General features: G+C 33.2%; 1 protein-coding gene, 1 non-coding gene and 1 pseudogene across 2 annotated transcripts; all 3 read left to right on the top strand.

Annotated features, from left to right (window-relative positions):
• The window catches only part of LOC106759885, a 45943-nt pseudogene extending 42800 nt beyond the window's left edge, over nucleotides 1-3143 (top strand).
• A 3057-nt stretch (nucleotides 3144-6200) lies between these two features.
• On the top strand, nucleotides 6201-9000 carry LOC106767018. Its single transcript, XM_014651831.2, has 4 exons — nucleotides 6201-6530; nucleotides 6627-6742; nucleotides 7218-7571; nucleotides 8499-9000. Exons 1-4 carry the CDS (start codon nucleotides 6404-6406, stop codon nucleotides 8559-8561), a joined length of 660 nt encoding a protein of 219 aa, XP_014507317.1. The 5' UTR covers nucleotides 6201-6403; the 3' UTR covers nucleotides 8562-9000.
• Nucleotides 9001-16917: 7917 nt separating this feature from the next.
• TRNAH-GUG lies at nucleotides 16918-16989 on the top strand. The gene has a single exon. It is a non-coding gene; the product is annotated as a tRNA-His (tRNA).
• The last annotated feature ends 1033 nt before the right edge of the window (nucleotides 16990-18022 follow it).

Genomic DNA, 18022 nt, shown 5'->3' with positions numbered 1-18022 from the left:
ATTGGTTACTAGGGGAGGCTAGGGATAGCAAGCCGGTAATTAATAATAGGCTCTTTTCACCAAGGGATTGGGTTAAGGGTAATTAAGAAAGTATGCATGGCAATTAGATAAACAAGTGAATTAAATAAGAAGAGTAGATATATGAGAGTGGATAAGATGAAATTGTAAACCCCAACAATACCATTCATCCATAGTTTCTCGAAACCAATTGAATCAATTGCATTGCATGTTTATTTTTGTTCTTTGCATACAACCACTAAATATATTCTTTTCTTAAGTTTTACGCGATTAGGTTACATGAAAGTTAAGGCCTAAGAGTCATTTGGGAAAACAATACTCGGACTTACCCGTTTATATTACTTGATAACGATCTGGTACACTTGCCAAGGACTTAACAAGCTTTCATTCACTTTATTGTTATTTTTCTGCTCATCAAGCCTTCTTTCAATTTCAGATAATTTGTACAGGATAATCCTTTCAAATTCATTTCTTGCTCTGTACTGATTCATTTGAGAAGAGGATGGAGTGTTGTTGTCCCTAGCAAGTTCATCTTTGTATTTCCTAGGGGTGGGCAAATAGAACTGAACTGTATTGTACTGCTAAAATCTGTATTGAGCTAAAAACTAATTTGTCTAAACTGAATTGAACTCTAAAACAGTTCAGACAAATTGAACTGAACTGTTTTATGTTTTATCAAACTAGACTGAACTGAACTATACTAAATTATACTAAACTACAATATAAACTTAACTGAACTACTAACTATACTAATTTTAAACTGAATTGTACTAATTCTAAACTGAACTACTAACTATAGTAACAATACAGTGAATTTGATTATCTTTATCTTTTAATAAATTATCTTGTACGCAATCCATAAGCTTTTAATTTATGACAATATGCTGAATCAAGATCGTTATTGTAGAAATTCTAATTTAGACATAAGATTTTTCATCAACAATATAAAAATAACAAGGTTTAAACTAGGGATGGCAACGGGTCGGGTCGGGCACGGATAGTGCCTACCCGCAACCCGACCCGCCGGATAAAAACGTACCCGCCACCCGACCCGCTACCCGCCGGGTACCCGTTTAAAAAATACCCGCGGGTATTTTAAAATCCACGGGTACCCGTTGGATACCCGTTTTCAACCCGCGAATATTTAAAAAAAATATTTTATAAGTTTTTAAATGAAATAATCCAAATTAAATTGAAAAAAAAAATTGAAATGTTTTAGATTTAAAGTTAAAGATACTTATGCAAAGGAAACTAAGGACAGAGATGTAATTTTAACTTCTAAGCGAGTAACGGGTATCCGCGGGTACGGATAATGCAAAATCCGTACCCGACCCGATAAGAAGCGGGTATTAAAAAACTCGCTACCCGTGGGTACCTATTACCCGCGAGTACCAACTATCCACAACAGGTTTAATCCGCGGGTACCCGCGGGCACGGTTTTTTTTGCCATCCCTAGTTTAAACCCTTTTTTGGTTCCTAAGTTATGTTCTGATGTTCAGTTTAGTCCCCGCTTTTAAAAATGTCAACCTTTAGTCCCTATGATATGAAAAATGTATCAAATCAGTCCTCATGATGGCACTTAATGAACAATAAATCACAAGTTTTCATACCTAGGTATCCAATATTTTGTGATTTGTTAACGGAAGGTGTTATGAACAACAAATCACTTAATGAAAAACTTGTGATTTGTTAACGGATAGGACTACTTTGATACATTTTTCATATCATAGGGACTAAAGGTTGACATTTTTAAAAACGAGGACTAAACTAAACATGAGAACTTAACTTAGGAACCAAAAAATGGTTTAAACCAAATAACAAATATTCCTTTTGCTCCAACAATAATAATTCTATTTTATATAAAAATGGATCCACTTAATTGTACTATATTTAAAAACTGATCCACTTATTTATATACTCTTTTTTCATTTATGATTTCTATTATTTAATCATTTAATAAAATTAAATTTTAAAAAAAAATATTTTACTTTTATTACTTAAAATAATATTATTTAAAAAATAATATATGTTTATTGATAAAAAAAAAATATAAAAATTTGTGATAAAAAAATTGTCTTAAAAAATTAATTAATAATTTTTTATGTGAACCGTTTCTTTTATTAATATTTTATTATTAAATACTCTTTTTAAAAACTGAACCATAAAATAGTATATTGAACTTTTAGTAAAAGTGGATCAGTTTTTTTTAGTATAATATGGTACAGTTAACTATAGTACAGTACAAATCAGTTATTTTTTCCCAGCCGTAGTATTTCCATTCATCTGATGTTTTAACCATATGCATTAGGTGAAGAATAGTTTCGTCAATGCGACATGTACGTTGATATTGTTCACTTGATTCACCAATGCATTCCACACCGCAGTAAATCAATACTTTTGAAATAAAAACACAATTAGGTAATTTTCCAGACTCAGACTTGGTCACTTTAAACATGTTGTCAGAGATGGCCAGTGGCCAATTTACTTGAATATTCTCTTTCAGAGATTTTAGCAGCATTAAGTCTTCAGTGGTGGCTTGTGCATAGTTTCCTACTCTAACCATAAGTATATAGGCAATGGCATAGATAGCCATTCTTTCATCTTTCTTCATTCCACTAGTTTTGTAGTTTGAATAATCCCTACGGTCATTTGCATTTCTCAGACAGTTCTGGTATTCAGTAAACTTGTTGAACCCTTATATTCCTAGATGACTCTTTTCACCACCAATTTTTAATCCTCCAACAGTGCTCCAGACATCATTGGTCAATTTGATGTTAACCCCCTTTACACGAGAACAGAGGACGTCATCTTCTATTTTCATGTTGCAGTAGAAAACCTTTACTAAATCCGAATACCAGGGACTCACCATTTGGACAAATTGTTTTAAGCCTTGACGCTTAATCCATCTCTGAAATAGAAATCCTTCGTTTCTGAAAAACTTCAACTTTAGGAATTTATGCGTGACCAAAGTTCTTCTTTTCCAGCAATCTAGATATTTGGACTGTGCATCGTCATCGCTTATCCAGCCGTTTAAATCAGATACTCTTCTAGCATTCCTTGAAGCGATAGTTTTAATCCTCCTTCTTGGCGTGGAGCTTGAGGCAATTGAAATTGAAGATGAGTGAAGATTCTCTTAGAAGGAATGAGGATAGTGGAGTATCAGATCAATGAGAATGAATGTAGTGACCCATGATTATCAAGGTTTCAATATATTTAGCGCGGATGAACAATTTGGAGGGAAAACATTTTGTTTGATTTTCGCACCAAAATGAAATTTTAAATTTCAGACACAGTCAGCAAACTTACAGTCAGTCGAATACCTAATGATTTTAGTTGACAGGGTGTACAACTACTAGTCGATTGAATTATTAAAGTAGTCGACTAAGACACACAGAAAAACAGAGTTTCATAATCAAAACAATTGATCAATTTAGACAATCAATTCAGCCATGATGTTCAATCAATCACATAAACACAACCAATCAAATCAGGCATAATGCAGTAGATTAATACAGTGTTACCAGTTGTAGATACTCAAGATTTTTGATGTATTCCATAATTGATTCATCCTTGAGATTGACTGCATCTGCAATATAACCTGCAAAACAATTTAAGTTTTTGTTGTCGGTACCCATTTAACTTTGGGTCCATGAATGTCAATCCTTGTTACTTGTTCCTTTGGTATCCAAACATATAATCCTTTAGGAACAACAACATTTCTATAATAACAATTTCTAACAGTATGACCAACACAATTACAATAGAAACATGCATTTCTAGCAGGGTTACTTAAATCAGTAAATTTCTTAGCATTGGATCTGTTAGATTGAGCTTTGTAACCAATCCCTTGTCTATAAATTGCTTTGCCAGATGATTTTAAAACAACATTTAAATTTTCTCTTCCTTGAGTAAACTTAGCTAGTGTGCTAGTCAAGTAACTTATCTTTTCAATATGAACAAGACAATTTTCACAAGCTTTTTCTACTATAACAGTTTTAATTTCAACTTTCTTAACAGATAACAAAGCTTCTTTTAATTCTTTTTCTAATTTCTCATTATCAGCAACAAGGTTATTAATTTTATACTCATAATCTCTTCTTTTAGAGTTTAGTCGATTAACCTTATGTTTCAGTCACATTGCTTCAGCATGCAGTTCCCTAATGTTTCAATTAGTTGCTGATACTTCTCTTCTATTGGCAGCTTCTCAAATTCTTCATCGCTGTCACTATCATCACTTAGTGTTTCAGCCATGTTGCAGATGTTGGACTCCTATTCTTGATCAGCATCTTCATGACTTGAGCATTCAGAATCTGAGTTCTCCCAAGCAATGTATGCTCCTCTTCTTTGCATGTTTCTGCCTTGAGGAAATCTCTTCTTTCCTTTCTACTTCGGCTTTAGATTAGGACAATTAAGCTAGATGTGACCTTCTTTTCCACATTCATAGAACTGGACAACATTTGTACTGAAGCTTTTCCTTTTTCCTTGACCTGCAAGGTTAGTTAGTCAATTATCATTATTTATCAGTCGACTAAATTTCCTTACCATCAAGGTCATCAATTCTTTCTCGTCCATGTCTATTTCTAAGTTGTTCTTGCTTGTATCCTTCAGAGCAATGGACTTCTTTTCTTCAATCTCCTCTTCATCCTTTAGTCTACCAAGTTCAAATTCATGTTCACGTAACTTGCCAAACAAGGTAGCCATGTTCATCGTTGTGAGATCTTTGGATTCAAAGATTGATGTGACTTTTGGTTGCCAATTTCTGTTCAGACTTTTCAATATCTTGATATTGATCTCTTCTTTGTCAAATATCTTCCCGAGAGCCATGAGATGATTTACTATGTGAGTGAATCGTTTCTGCACATCATAGATGTTTTCACCAGTTTTCATTCTGAACAATTCATACTCTTGTATCAAATAATTCTTTCTTGCTTTCTTTACTTCATTTGTGCCTTCATGAGTTACCTCTAAGACATCCCACATTTCCTTTGCAGTTTTGCATTGAGATATCCTGAAACATTCATCAATAGTTAGTGCAGAGGCAATAATATTTCCAGCTTCAACGTCATATTGAGCCTTTCTATTTTCATCAGCAGTCCACTCAATAAAAGGTTTCAAAACAATTTTATCATCAACACTTTTTGTAGGCACAAAAGGTCCATTTAATGTGGCATCCAAAATTCCTTTATCTTGCGTTTCAAGAAAGATTTGCATTATAATTTTCCAAAATGGATAATTTTCACCAGCAAACAGAGTTCACATACAATATATCAAAGTCACATATACAAACTTGTTGGATACAAACAAAGTCTCACATCGAATAAAATAGAAGATGGACATGAGTTTATATACACATAAGATACCTCCATTAGTAAGAGGCTTTTTAGAGTGGTACCAAAAACAAATCCGTGAAGAATTGACCCCATCTCCATCAATAAAGGTCTGCATATCACTAAAGGCCTCTCAATGTACACATACCATTTGAAAGGTGTATCTCCAATCCTCTCAATGTACACTTATATTAAAACTACCCAACACTTCATCCTGTTTGAAACTTTGTTCACATACAATATATCAAAGTCACATATACAAACTTGTTGGGTACAAACAAAGTCTCACATCGAATAAAATAGGAGATGACATGAGTTTATATACAAATAAGATACCTCCATTAGTAAGAGGTTTTTTAGAGTGGCACCAAAAACAAATCCGTAAAGAATTGACCTAAAGCGAACAATATCTTACCAATGTGGAGATCTATGTGTGTTAAACCTCTCTACAAAACCAACAACACTCAAATCACCAAATATATTCCAATCTCAATCCCAAACCACTCCCAAAACAAAAATCGAACTTCTTTAATTTAACCTAACCATAACAAAAATTAAAACTATTTATCACTAATGAAGGGAGTTTAGTTATGTTACTTGCAATAGCTTATATGAACTTCATTGATAAAGAAAACAAATTTGAACTCCAAAACAATGGAAGAAATAAAACAAAAGCACACAAGATACAAATAGCAAATTTTAGATTCCAGTGTGGACAAAACAACACTTCGTCACCACCTAATAAAAATAGAAAATTGATTTTAAAAATGTCACATGCTTAAAAATTGCGTCAAAAAAGTTTGTCAAAATATAGTTTATAGGTTAAAGTTTTGAATAGAGTTTGGTGTAGACCAAGTTTTTTCTTCTGAAAATTTAAAAGTTTGGTTCCCCACTAACTCGCTTTCGCTGTTTCACCACCCAAACAATTTTCATATATCATTTCTTTTCTTCTTCCTTTATTTTCAAACAGGCCATGAGAGAGAGATATAACATAAAAGCAAGAAAGTTTCTATAACCTCTCCGAAATTTTCCTTCAAAAGCAAAGCAAATTACTGAAAATGTCTGTTTCCATTTTCTTCTTCACACTCCTACCTTTACTATTCCCCTCTTCTCATTGCACCACCATCATAGTTGATGGATCTTCAGAGTGGAAGAACCCCACTGTTCACGTTGGAGATTCCATCAGTGAGTACTACCACTAATTGAATACCCCAGAAAACAATGGAATCTTTGTTATAAGCACTTTTTAATACTAGCAGCTAACATTGCTCTATGTCTCAGTTTTCAATCACAAGCAACACTACAACATCTACATTTTCAAGAACCGCAATGCCTTTGATCTCTGCAATTTCGCACAAGCTACTCTTCTCACCAATCCCAACACTGCCTCCTACACAGTAAGACCCTCCCTTCAAAACTTTTCATCTGGGTGCTTTGTAAATCTTTCCAAAACCATTGATTTTGCAGAAATATAAAGGTTAAAAACTATGAATAATATCATATCTACACCATATTTTTGTTAACTAAACTCAAATGTATCTAGTTACCTAAATATCTTTTATACTATTCTCTAATCAAAATTGAAGTTTTCATTTTAACAGCATACCTTAATCTCTCAACATACAAAATTAGAGACTTCCATAAAAAAAGCTAAGAAATTACATGCAAGTTGACCTGTTATATGTTATAATATGCTTTATAAAGAAATCAGAATCTTAAAAGTACAAAATGCTTAATATGTTTTTTTTCACTCAACTGCGAGCAAGAGAAATAAGAAAATACTCAAAGAGGATTTAAACTTATTCATGGAAAACTGAACATTTTTGTGTTGGTTGTTATTATTTTTACCATTATATATGTTAATGTTGTCAGTGGCATCCATCACGACCTGGTTTCTTCTACTTTAGCTTCAATGGTGGGTCTCTCATAGCATGCCAAGCTTCTCAGAAGCTAGCCATTGAGGTGACCTCAGCAGTAGTAGCAGCCACACCTCCATTTTCTGGTGAAGTGTCACCATCTCCTTTCTTTCCATGGCATTTTAATACTCTACAAGAGGGTTCACCTGGTCCTTCACCTTCATCAAGTGTGGCAACAGCTCCATTGGAACCGTATAAAAGTGGCAGCGTGCCCTTCATCAGCAGTAACCCTGCAGTGCCTCTTCCCACTGATGAAGTTGACTCTGCTACTTTACACCCTCTTCCCACCTCTAGTAGCCATCAACAACAGGTGCTTCTCTTTCACATTTTCTAGCACATTTTTTATCACGTTCCTCATATAGAATTATGTTTGTTTGTAGAAGTTACATAGATTCTATCAAACTAGGTTCATAAATGATAATCTGCAACTATATTATGGCCACAATTAAGAAGAACAACAACAGATTGTTACTTTTAGAGTAAACAGATTTTTCGAGTATTTAAGGTCTCCCTTGCAGCTCTCCCACTAAGATTTGTTCTTAAATTTGTCAGACATTGAAAATCATGATAAAACAGCAACTACTATATGTTACAACTTGAAATTTCGTTTTCAAATAAGAACAAAATAGTCTTGTGGGCTTCCGAAACGACCAGGAAAAAGTCCTTTTAACAACTTTTAACAACGTATACGTGACAATTTGTGATAGGTCTGTTTTAAATATTTTTCTAAAGATAAATTCAAATAGACCAATAAAATTATGACACATGTCCCATTGTCAAAAAAGTTATCAAAAAGTATTGTCAAAATATCTCATCCCTTAAAAAAATATGTGGCAAGACAAAAAGCAAAAATGAAACTGTAATAAATAAATATATATATATATATATATATATATATATATATATATATATATATATATATAGACACACATATATAAAAGCACTTATTTTCTCACTCTATTTGTAATAGATTGATTATCTGATAATTCTTCTGCATTTGTCAATGTACAGATATCTAACATGAGAATAGAAGCTGGGCTATATTATAGAATTCAAATGTTGCTTTTCCTTTTATGTTAGTGTACTTTCTTGCTACTTTATGATCAAGGAAACACAGGATGATGTGTTAATTATATTACTATCAGAGTCATAAAGTATTATAGCGGTGGCATTCACTTATTCATCATATTTGGTAGGTTACACTGATTTGGGTCTGTTCTATTATTGGTGGTTGCAGGTGATGATTGGATCATTTGGATTTGTAGTAGCTGTGCACACAATTACTTCACTAGTGCTATAAAATGAGTGAGATAGAGAGTGTGAATAGGGTTTCACAAGGGACTCTGATTGAGTCTAAAGTAGCTCTAAGAAATTATTATACCATGTATTAAGATGCTCTTACATTATCTTTCAATTGGTTTTTGCCAATTTTCTTGTTCTTGGATTCTGGAGCAGAATTGATTACCATATTTGCTTTGACATATATGCCTCAAATAAATCCCTTCACATTTCAGTGTGTCACTTTCTGTGTTCATAGTACATTTGGGTCCCCAACAACACCTATTAATTCATAGTGTGTCCATCCAGCTTAGCCTAGTTGACCAATGTATATGGTTCAATAAAGCCACATGCTGGTGGGGAGCTATGAAGTGTGCTGTGTTTCTTTTTCACCACTTGATCACTGACAGAAATAAATTGCTGGTCCAATGAAGCCATCATTCCCAAGTTATCCTCAAAACTAGTCTTGTTGAAGTTTTCTTCTTGGTTCAATTTCAAAATAGATTCTTACGATCTATTACAAAGTAAAAGTTTCTTCTTTTCTCATGATTGAATACAAAATGAAACAAAACTGAAGTATATCAGTATTATATGTCTTTTACAGAAATAATTAATGTTTGAAATGTTTGCATGTTTGGGAGGTAGATAGAGAAAAATAAGATAGCATCTCAAACATGGCAGGTTGCTTGTTCAATACTTATATATTCGTTTTAAGATGAGGTTTTTTTACAGTCTTGAGATATTATTTCATAATTTTTAAAAAACTTTGAAATAAAAGGATTATTTCATTTAAATTATTATTACATCATGCATATTCAACGTAAGTATAATAAAAAAAGTTATCTAGAATGAAAAAAATATATATCAAATTCTTAGTAAAATCACATGTGTGTGATTGTATTATGAAATTTGGTGTAGACGAGAAGAGTTGGTAAAGGTATTAAATGGCCTTGGTCCATGCGTGAGATCAAAACAAACTCGTTTCTTTCATATGGACATACATGTAAAATGAGTTTGTATTACAAAGTCGGTGTTCACTTTGTGGCCACGAGGAATAGATTAGAAAAGCTGTACGTTTTTCTTTTCTTTATGAACCTGAAAATGACCATCAAGAGAAAATAAATATTCAGAAGAAAAATATATAGTAACAGAAGGTGGATCTCTCACTCGGACTTTCTAATCATATTATTTCTTAAATTTATATTTAGTTTGTAAAATACGATCACTGGGAAATGTGTATAATTTTATGAAATCACGACTTTTCATCCCTAAAGTCTTAAAGTTTTTTTTTTTTGTTGTCTATTAAATATAAGTGTATTATATCATAATTTAGGATAACTAAATGAAGTATGTTATTACAGTTCTATTGGATGAGTTAAACACAAACACCGTCATTTGACCCATTCGTCACATGAACTTTTATTTAGACAATAAGTAAATTTTGTTTGTTAAGCAATTGAAGCTAATCTCGCATAATTTTTTATCAGATGTATGTCTTGAGACATTTATATCAATGCTATGTATGTCTCAATTATACCTACAATCATCAGATATGATTATTGAAAATCCATATAAATTTTACATCTTTACACCTCATTAAAAAAACTTTGTTCAGAAATATTCATATTTACATATGTTTATACCTTCATATGCATATAGGTATATTTACACAATTTTGCAGAAAAAAACATCTACTTATACAGTGTACAATGGATTAAGATGAGTGGTGGTCCCTAGGATAGAAAAGTAATGGTAATTGATCCTATCATAGTGGTTTTATTCCGTAGAGTTATATTTTGGCTTAACATCATTTTTTATTCCTATATTCGTTGACTTTGTTAAATGTAAGATTATTTTTTTCGAATCTTCAAATGGTTTTTTTTTTTTTAAATGTGTTCGATTTACTCCTTTTTGCTTACGACGTTTAAATTGTTAACTGTCTATATGTAAAAAAAATGGAATGAGTTGTCACGCATCTCGTAATATCATCACCATCTTCCCTAAGACAGAACCCTAATTTTCTTTCCACCAACGCGCTGTCGTGCACCACACTCATGACATCGTCTTCTTCACGTCACTGGACCACCAAGAGCTTTGTCGTTAGCAACTGCACAAGCTACCACGAATCAATCAAAAAACCAAATATGCAGAAGAAATCTTCCACTGCGACCAATCAAACCCAAATTGTGAGCCCAAATCGCTATGCAACACGAGAACCACCATCAACATCTCACCATCTTGATCTTCTCCATCGCAAACTAGAGAACTTCAATTTCGCGAGAACCTGCAAAGTGAAACTCCGAAAACCACAAAACTAATGAACCTGCAGAAAACCCATAATTCTCAAATCAACCATCAACCCTAATTTGCGAAATCGTGTCTCTTTTGTAAAAACCTGCAAAAGTCCAAATTACACCACCATTGAACTCATTCAACCTCCATTGATGACACAAAACCATCTGCAAGGAGCGAAACCCTCAAATCACTTTCCACTAAATCACAAAAACCTACAAAAATCAAAATCAACCACAACCTAAAAAAATTAGGATTTTTTATTTAGGGAATATGGTGATGACATGGCAAGATGATGATGTGAGTTAGCCACTATGAACACTACCGTGTGACAACTTATTCTGTTTTTCTTACGTGGATTCTACATCATTAACGATTTAGACATTGTCACCAAAAAGGACCAAATTGAACATAAATTAGGAAATTATGGACTATATTGAACATTCGAAAAAATGAGTCCCACATTGAACAAAGTTGATGAATATAAGGACAAAAAATGATATTAAGCCTTATATTTTATACCGGTTATAAATCATTACGTATAAACAGTAGCACGATAACATAATTATAAATAAAATAACACTTTTTATATCAATTGTAGTTATAATATTTATAGAAAGTGGACAAAATGAAAATTTTGTAATAAAGAAAAAAATATATATATTGGTTCTAATTATAACTAGTATAGAAAGTGGATGCAATGGTATTTTTGTAATAAATAAAAAAAAATTATATCGATGTTAATTATAATTGATATAGAAAGTGGACGCAGTAGCATTTTTGTAATAAATAAAACAACTTTTTGTATTGATTTTAATTATAATAGGTATAGAAAATAATTTCTTTTCTTTTTATTTTCTCAAGAAAATAAAATATTCATTCTCCACTTCCTCCTAGAATCCTAGCAAACCCAAACTACCTTCTTCACCTATAGCCTTATGCTTGTGTTCTTTCTTTTTCTCACATTGGTATTGGATAATACATCATTCATCCACCATCATCACTTAGCATCACAACCCTGGCCTTTGTTCTTTATCTCTACACTAGTCACTGCATCCTCCAGCATCCATCGCCATCCCTTACCGAAATAGGATGATTTCATCGGTCACCTGTGTGACATCCCAAATATATAATAAACGCATATATAATGTGGTAGTTCACATTTTAATAAAAGAGAACAGTTGGAAGTAAGATGACAGATAAGTTAAATGATTACAGTCATCCAAACTGGAATTAAAACTTAAGCATAAGGAATAGAGTATTTCAAAATGGTCTAAGAAGTGCCTCGAAATAACATGAAATAACTAAAAGAATCCTAAAGAGTATAAGCTGAAGCATCATCTCCCTCTAGGACTTGTTCCAAAGGCAGCTCTTCAACATCTGCTCTCATCCAAGTGGATGATCATCGCAAAGGAAATCATACACAAGCAACACACAAACACAGAAGCAAGGGTGAGCTAGACAAACAAGTAACATACATATAGCATAATCAGTCAATATCATCATGTTTAATCATATATAAAGTAAAAACATAAAGACGTACAATTCAAATAATGCATTAATTACTTAACATGACTCGTCCAAATTTGTATAACTGTCGAACTATTGGTCGTCTGTGCACTTGCATGTTTAGCTGGCTCATCCCCAACATTATGCAAGGTAAATCCTCACATCAGTCTATGTTTAAACTCTAAAACTATAGACGAGGACCTCCCCCTCTACTCTCACCACTCACATTGTTCTTCTCTATTTGAGCATGAACAGTGCTTTGAGTGTAGGGATAGACACACCATTTCAAAGCTCCATACAGTTATACAGAACAACAACAACAATCTCTATAACCACCTTCAATCATTTCACCCTGAGATGTCCAATTCATACTCAATAACTATCATCTTGATTCACAATTATATTCTTACAAACCACACAAGTCTAATATGTAAACATATATGACACTCTGTCAAGCAAACAACATTAATCAATCCAAATCGCATGAAATCATTCCATATACATTACCAGGCAATAACAGTCCCAGAAGAACCACTAAACAACACAAAACCCCGTAACTCATACATAGACAAAGAAAATGGCTTTGAAACCATCACCAACAGATTCAGAAAGGTCCAAAACCCCCAAAACAACCTAAAGAACGTCCAAAAATGATACCCAAAACCCCGAAAATCACCCAAAACTGTCTTGGATGATTTCTCGACGACAATAATTGATTATCATACGTAATATTCGATTATTTACAAGAGCTTTGAAAAAAATACAACTTTCTGACTAGAATAATCGATTGTCAAGTGAGATAATCGATTATTCTTATCAGTTTTTGACAACAACCTGATTTTTCTGGTTTTGGTGCATCTTAGACATATTCAATTGATCAATTTAAATTTTGTAATGCTAATATTGATATGAAACATGCTTATAGATGAGAGTAAAGTATTGCATTGGTCATTTGGATAGGAATTAGATGTATTGAACTAACTCAAATTCTACTCCAAAACATCAAACTCAATAACTAGAGGACCCCAAACTCAATTCTAACACTTTGCCCCTATTTTGACCAACTTGGTGACTTAAACAACTCACAATTCACTTGCTAAGACTGCCCCCAACAGCCCAAGTGCATTCAAAACCCCAAATGCTCAAAATCACCCTCTCACTTCCCCTCAAACAACCCAAGATGTTTCCTCTTTTATAAACTGCCTATCTAATTACTATCACAACAGAATTCTTACCTCAGCGCTTCTTACTAACACAATTGGTCATCGGAGAAGAATCAAATGTTTGTCGAATCAAACTCACCATAAACGCCAATACATATGACTAGTCACAACTTACTGGATCAGACCAGGGCTGCTCGATGATCAGGGATGTACCAACTCCGGTTTTTAAGACTCCTCTATCCTACCAACAAAGTGCTCTCAACCAGTCACAATTATCCTGCCTAGACTACCCTAACATAATGCAAGAGCCCTAAACCCAATTTCTCTAATTTAATAGTTCACTCCCCTTAACACAACCTGAACAGTACCTATCCACATACTTTCTACCCATATCAATGCTATAAAAAAAAATCCTTACCCAAGACCTTCCCCACATGATCAATCCCAGCCAACACACTCATCCAACTTAATTCATAATCAGTACATCAAAATTTCACAATTTCACAATTCCAGTTAAAGTCACTGAACATGCTCAAAACATAAAATGGAATATAACAGTTCAACTAATTTAAATATATCAAACAGACACATAATACAGCTAAAAAAGAAGACATAACTAGCTCCTCTTACCTCAAAGACAAATTGTCTAGCTTATGGGAACCCTCTCACAACAACTTTATATAGCACAGAACTTGACAGTACCTATATATCACTGAAATAGTGAAGGAATCAACTCTTAGAGTTAAGCCTTAAACAAAATAAGAAAAAGAACGCTCATATTTGTTTGCAGCACGTAAAATAGCATGCCCTAAGTTTCAAAAACTGCGAAGAAGAGGGGAAAACTACTTACCGGTGAAGAACAAAAATCTAATCGGATCAAAAGGAAGCCCTCGACGTTGTGGACGCTTGGGAACTTCCTAAAAGAGCGTGCAATGAGTTAGTTGATGAAGGTTGAAAAACAGTGATTTTCATATATCAATTGGGACCAAATTACACCCTTTACTACTCGGAATGAGCTTAGAATCAAGCTAAACTCAATAAACGAGTCTGGAGAGAGTCAAAAGTTGTTTTTAGCGATTTTATGCTTATTTTGCATTTTTTTGTAGCTAATTTGAGAAAAGTAAGAATGGAGTTGAAGATACAGGTCGTTGACTCAAGAAAAGAGCAGAAAAATGAAGTTTTGAAGAGTCGACGTACCGCCCAGCGGCACACTTAAACCGCCGGGCGGTCCAGGACGAGGAGTAGACAGGGCTTTTGACACTGAGGGAAACTGTCAGGCGGTGGCGATTGCCGCCGGGCGGTGGCGGCAGGTTGTGGCAAACTGTCGGGCGGCACACTTAAACCGCCCGACGGTGGCTCGCTGGACTTGGGCCTAATTCTAACGCGCTCCTCACCTATATATACCCCTACTACGAATTCAGAGTCATTCTTTTGACATGGGAGAACGGCCAGACCTAATTTTGCTCTCTAGAGAGGATCTCTTGGATGCTTAGGCTCCTTTTCATCTTTTCTAGGGTTTGCTCTTCCATTCTTCTTCCATTTTTCATCTAGTTTCACCATGTCTATGGTGAACTAAACCCTATTGTTGTTGGGGAAAACAATGTAATCTTTTGATACTCTCTCTTATTGAAACTATTGATTATTTATATGTCTCCATATGTTTCGATTGATTATTGTTGGGTTATCATCTGTGCTTAAGGCCTTTATCGTTTAACTCATTCAGTATATTGATGTTTGTCTTTATTGATATGGGGACGTACAGTAATGACATGAACTGGTGAGTAATCTCTTGATTTTGCAATACCACCTAGGGATAGGGGTAGGACGACCAATTGCGCTAACTTCTGTTTATAATGCGGTATTAATTACTAGGGAAGGCTAGGGATAGTAAGCTGGTAGTTAATATTAGGCCCTTTTCGCCGAGGGATCAGGTTAAGGGGAGGCTAAGAAAGTCGCATAACAATTGAATCAATCAACTAATAGTCAACGGTAGTATGTAAGAGAGAGTGGAATAGATGAAATTGTTACTACCCAACAACATCCATCCATCCATTGTTTTCGTTTGTCAATTGAATCAACTTTANTTTTGCATGTTAATATTTTTATCCTCAAATCCAATTTATTAAATTTTATNTTTCAAGTCTTATTATTTTAATTCACGCGAACGAGAAAGTCATACGAGTCTCTTGGGAAAAACGATACTTGGTCTTACCATTTATATTACTTGTATGATTTGGTACACTTGCCAATTTATCAACATTAGTGCATAGCAATGGAAGAGAGAAGGCAGAGAAAAAGGTGAGGGAGCTTTCTAGATAGAAAAGCTTTCTCAAAAAAATGACTCTATTGTTTAGAAAGTTCAGCAAAAACTAAAGAAAACCGATTTTCCTTTTATTAATAACCCCTTCCCTTTATTCTTAATTCAACTTTCACCCATATATATATATATATATATATATATATATATATATATATATATATATATATATATATATATATATATATATATATATATTAAATAAAAACTATCATTAAAATATTTCTGAACTATTTTTTCTTTCTAAATTCCCATGACTCATTTTTCACAATTTTCAAAATAATCATCTTTAGTCTTTGTAAGAAAATATTTTTAAAAAATTTGGAAGCTTTTGAAATTTTTAGAACACCATTTCCAAAACATGACTTTTAGAATGGAATTTTGATAGTAGGACTTTCGAACACATCAAATGCATTCCGCAATAAACATTTTGAAATATCATTTCTTGAACAAACTTTTTAGAATGTCTACAGTACCTTCCCAAACAAGTTTCTACAATAAGCTTTGGTACAAACTTTCCAAATGAGTTCCAAAAAGGAGCCTTTTTTTCACAACGCATTTTCTCTATTCTTATTCTACATCATCTTTCCTCCTTTTCTTCTTCTCTACAGCTTCGATGGTGCAAGGGAGGATATTTTACTCTTTTTATGCCAGTGTGGATGAGTTATTAATAATAGAGGTGCAGGAAACAAAAGCCTTTACACAAACTCCAAAATAACATACGTGTCACTACCGAATACTATTGGACCCAAAGTTGTTCTCCTAAATGATATCCTCAATCTTTAGGCCATTTCTTCTTACACTCCATAGTTTCTTCCTCCATCCCCTTACCATATTAAAATCACCAAATTACCCATAATTGAAAAAATAATAAAATCCCTGATCTAAATCCTAAAATAATAAAAACCCCCTCTCTCTCTCTCTCTCTCTCTCTCTCATGAAAGCAGTCCTGCTTCACCTCCATACATCAGCACCTTCATACATGTCACCTTTATTGTTGACCTCCATTGTTGCTGGAAGGTTTATCTCCGAACATGAAAGAATTGGAATTCTATATATTAATTGAAATAAGTAAGCATCAAATGATTATCATTCAAGTGGCTGTAGTTTAGTGGTAAGAATTCCACGTTGTGGCCGTGGAGACCTGGGCTCGAATCCCAGCAGCCACATTTTTTTTAATTAATTTTTAAATTTGATCTTAATAAATCAGTTTCTTTAATAATTCATAGTTTTAAATATTTTATTATTTTTAATTTAATATTTTAAGTTGTGCAAAAGAGATTTTAAAAGGGTCTGGACAATCTTTTCAAAGCATTCACGAGCCACTCAAGTATATATGAATATTTAAAGTTGAAAAATAATTTTAGAAATATCGTATCAAAAAGCTGATAATATAAAAAAAATAAATGATGTGGGATGTCATCTATTAAGTCCATTAAATTAATGATTATTTCACTTTTGTGGCCTAAAATATTCTCTCACTTTCATGTTTGTTTAATCATTTAGGATGCTAATAGTTAAGTTAAAGCACATGCGTTCAAGAAAGACTAAATCTGAAATGTCACTAATTTTATTTTATAATCTGAAATAATAACTGTATTGTCATTTAAAGTATTACTTTTTTTTCTTTAATTACATAATTTGTTAATGACCTTTTTAAATAATTAACAAAAGGTTAGTCCTGGTTAGAGCTGTCAAAGAGGCCCTATTATAGGCCCTGGCCCTAGCCCACGTGGGTTGGGGCCAAAAAAGCCCACAGGACCAAAAATGCTCCTTATTGAAAAAGTCCCCAGGACTAAAAAGTCCCAAAGCCCTGTGGGTCAGGGTCAGCCTATGGGCTTTCTGTTTTACAAAAAAAAAAAAAATATCCAACAATAAATTGCATTTTTGCAGAGAAAAGGAACATTTACGTTAAGTGTTATAACTTGGAAAATACATATAAGCATACATGTAAGCATCTTTCTTTTACTTTAATAAATATTTTTACATAATTATTAATTAGAAAATAATAAATAGGATTTCATATTTTTCATCCCTAAAGTTAACGTTGAATTGAAATTAGTGTATATTATAACCTTTCACAAATTTTAATCTTCAAACTTATTTTACTTCTTCTTACATACATAATAAACTAATTTATATATAAAAACTTTAGCGTTAGAAAAATTATATTTATTTATTTTAAAAAATAGAGATAACTAA

Source organism: Vigna radiata, chromosome 1 (assembly GCF_000741045.1).
Source record: "Vigna radiata var. radiata cultivar VC1973A chromosome 1, Vradiata_ver6, whole genome shotgun sequence".
Lineage (NCBI taxonomy): Eukaryota > Viridiplantae > Streptophyta > Magnoliopsida > Fabales > Fabaceae > Vigna > Vigna radiata.
This window is presented reverse-complemented; position numbering and strand designations above follow the sequence as displayed.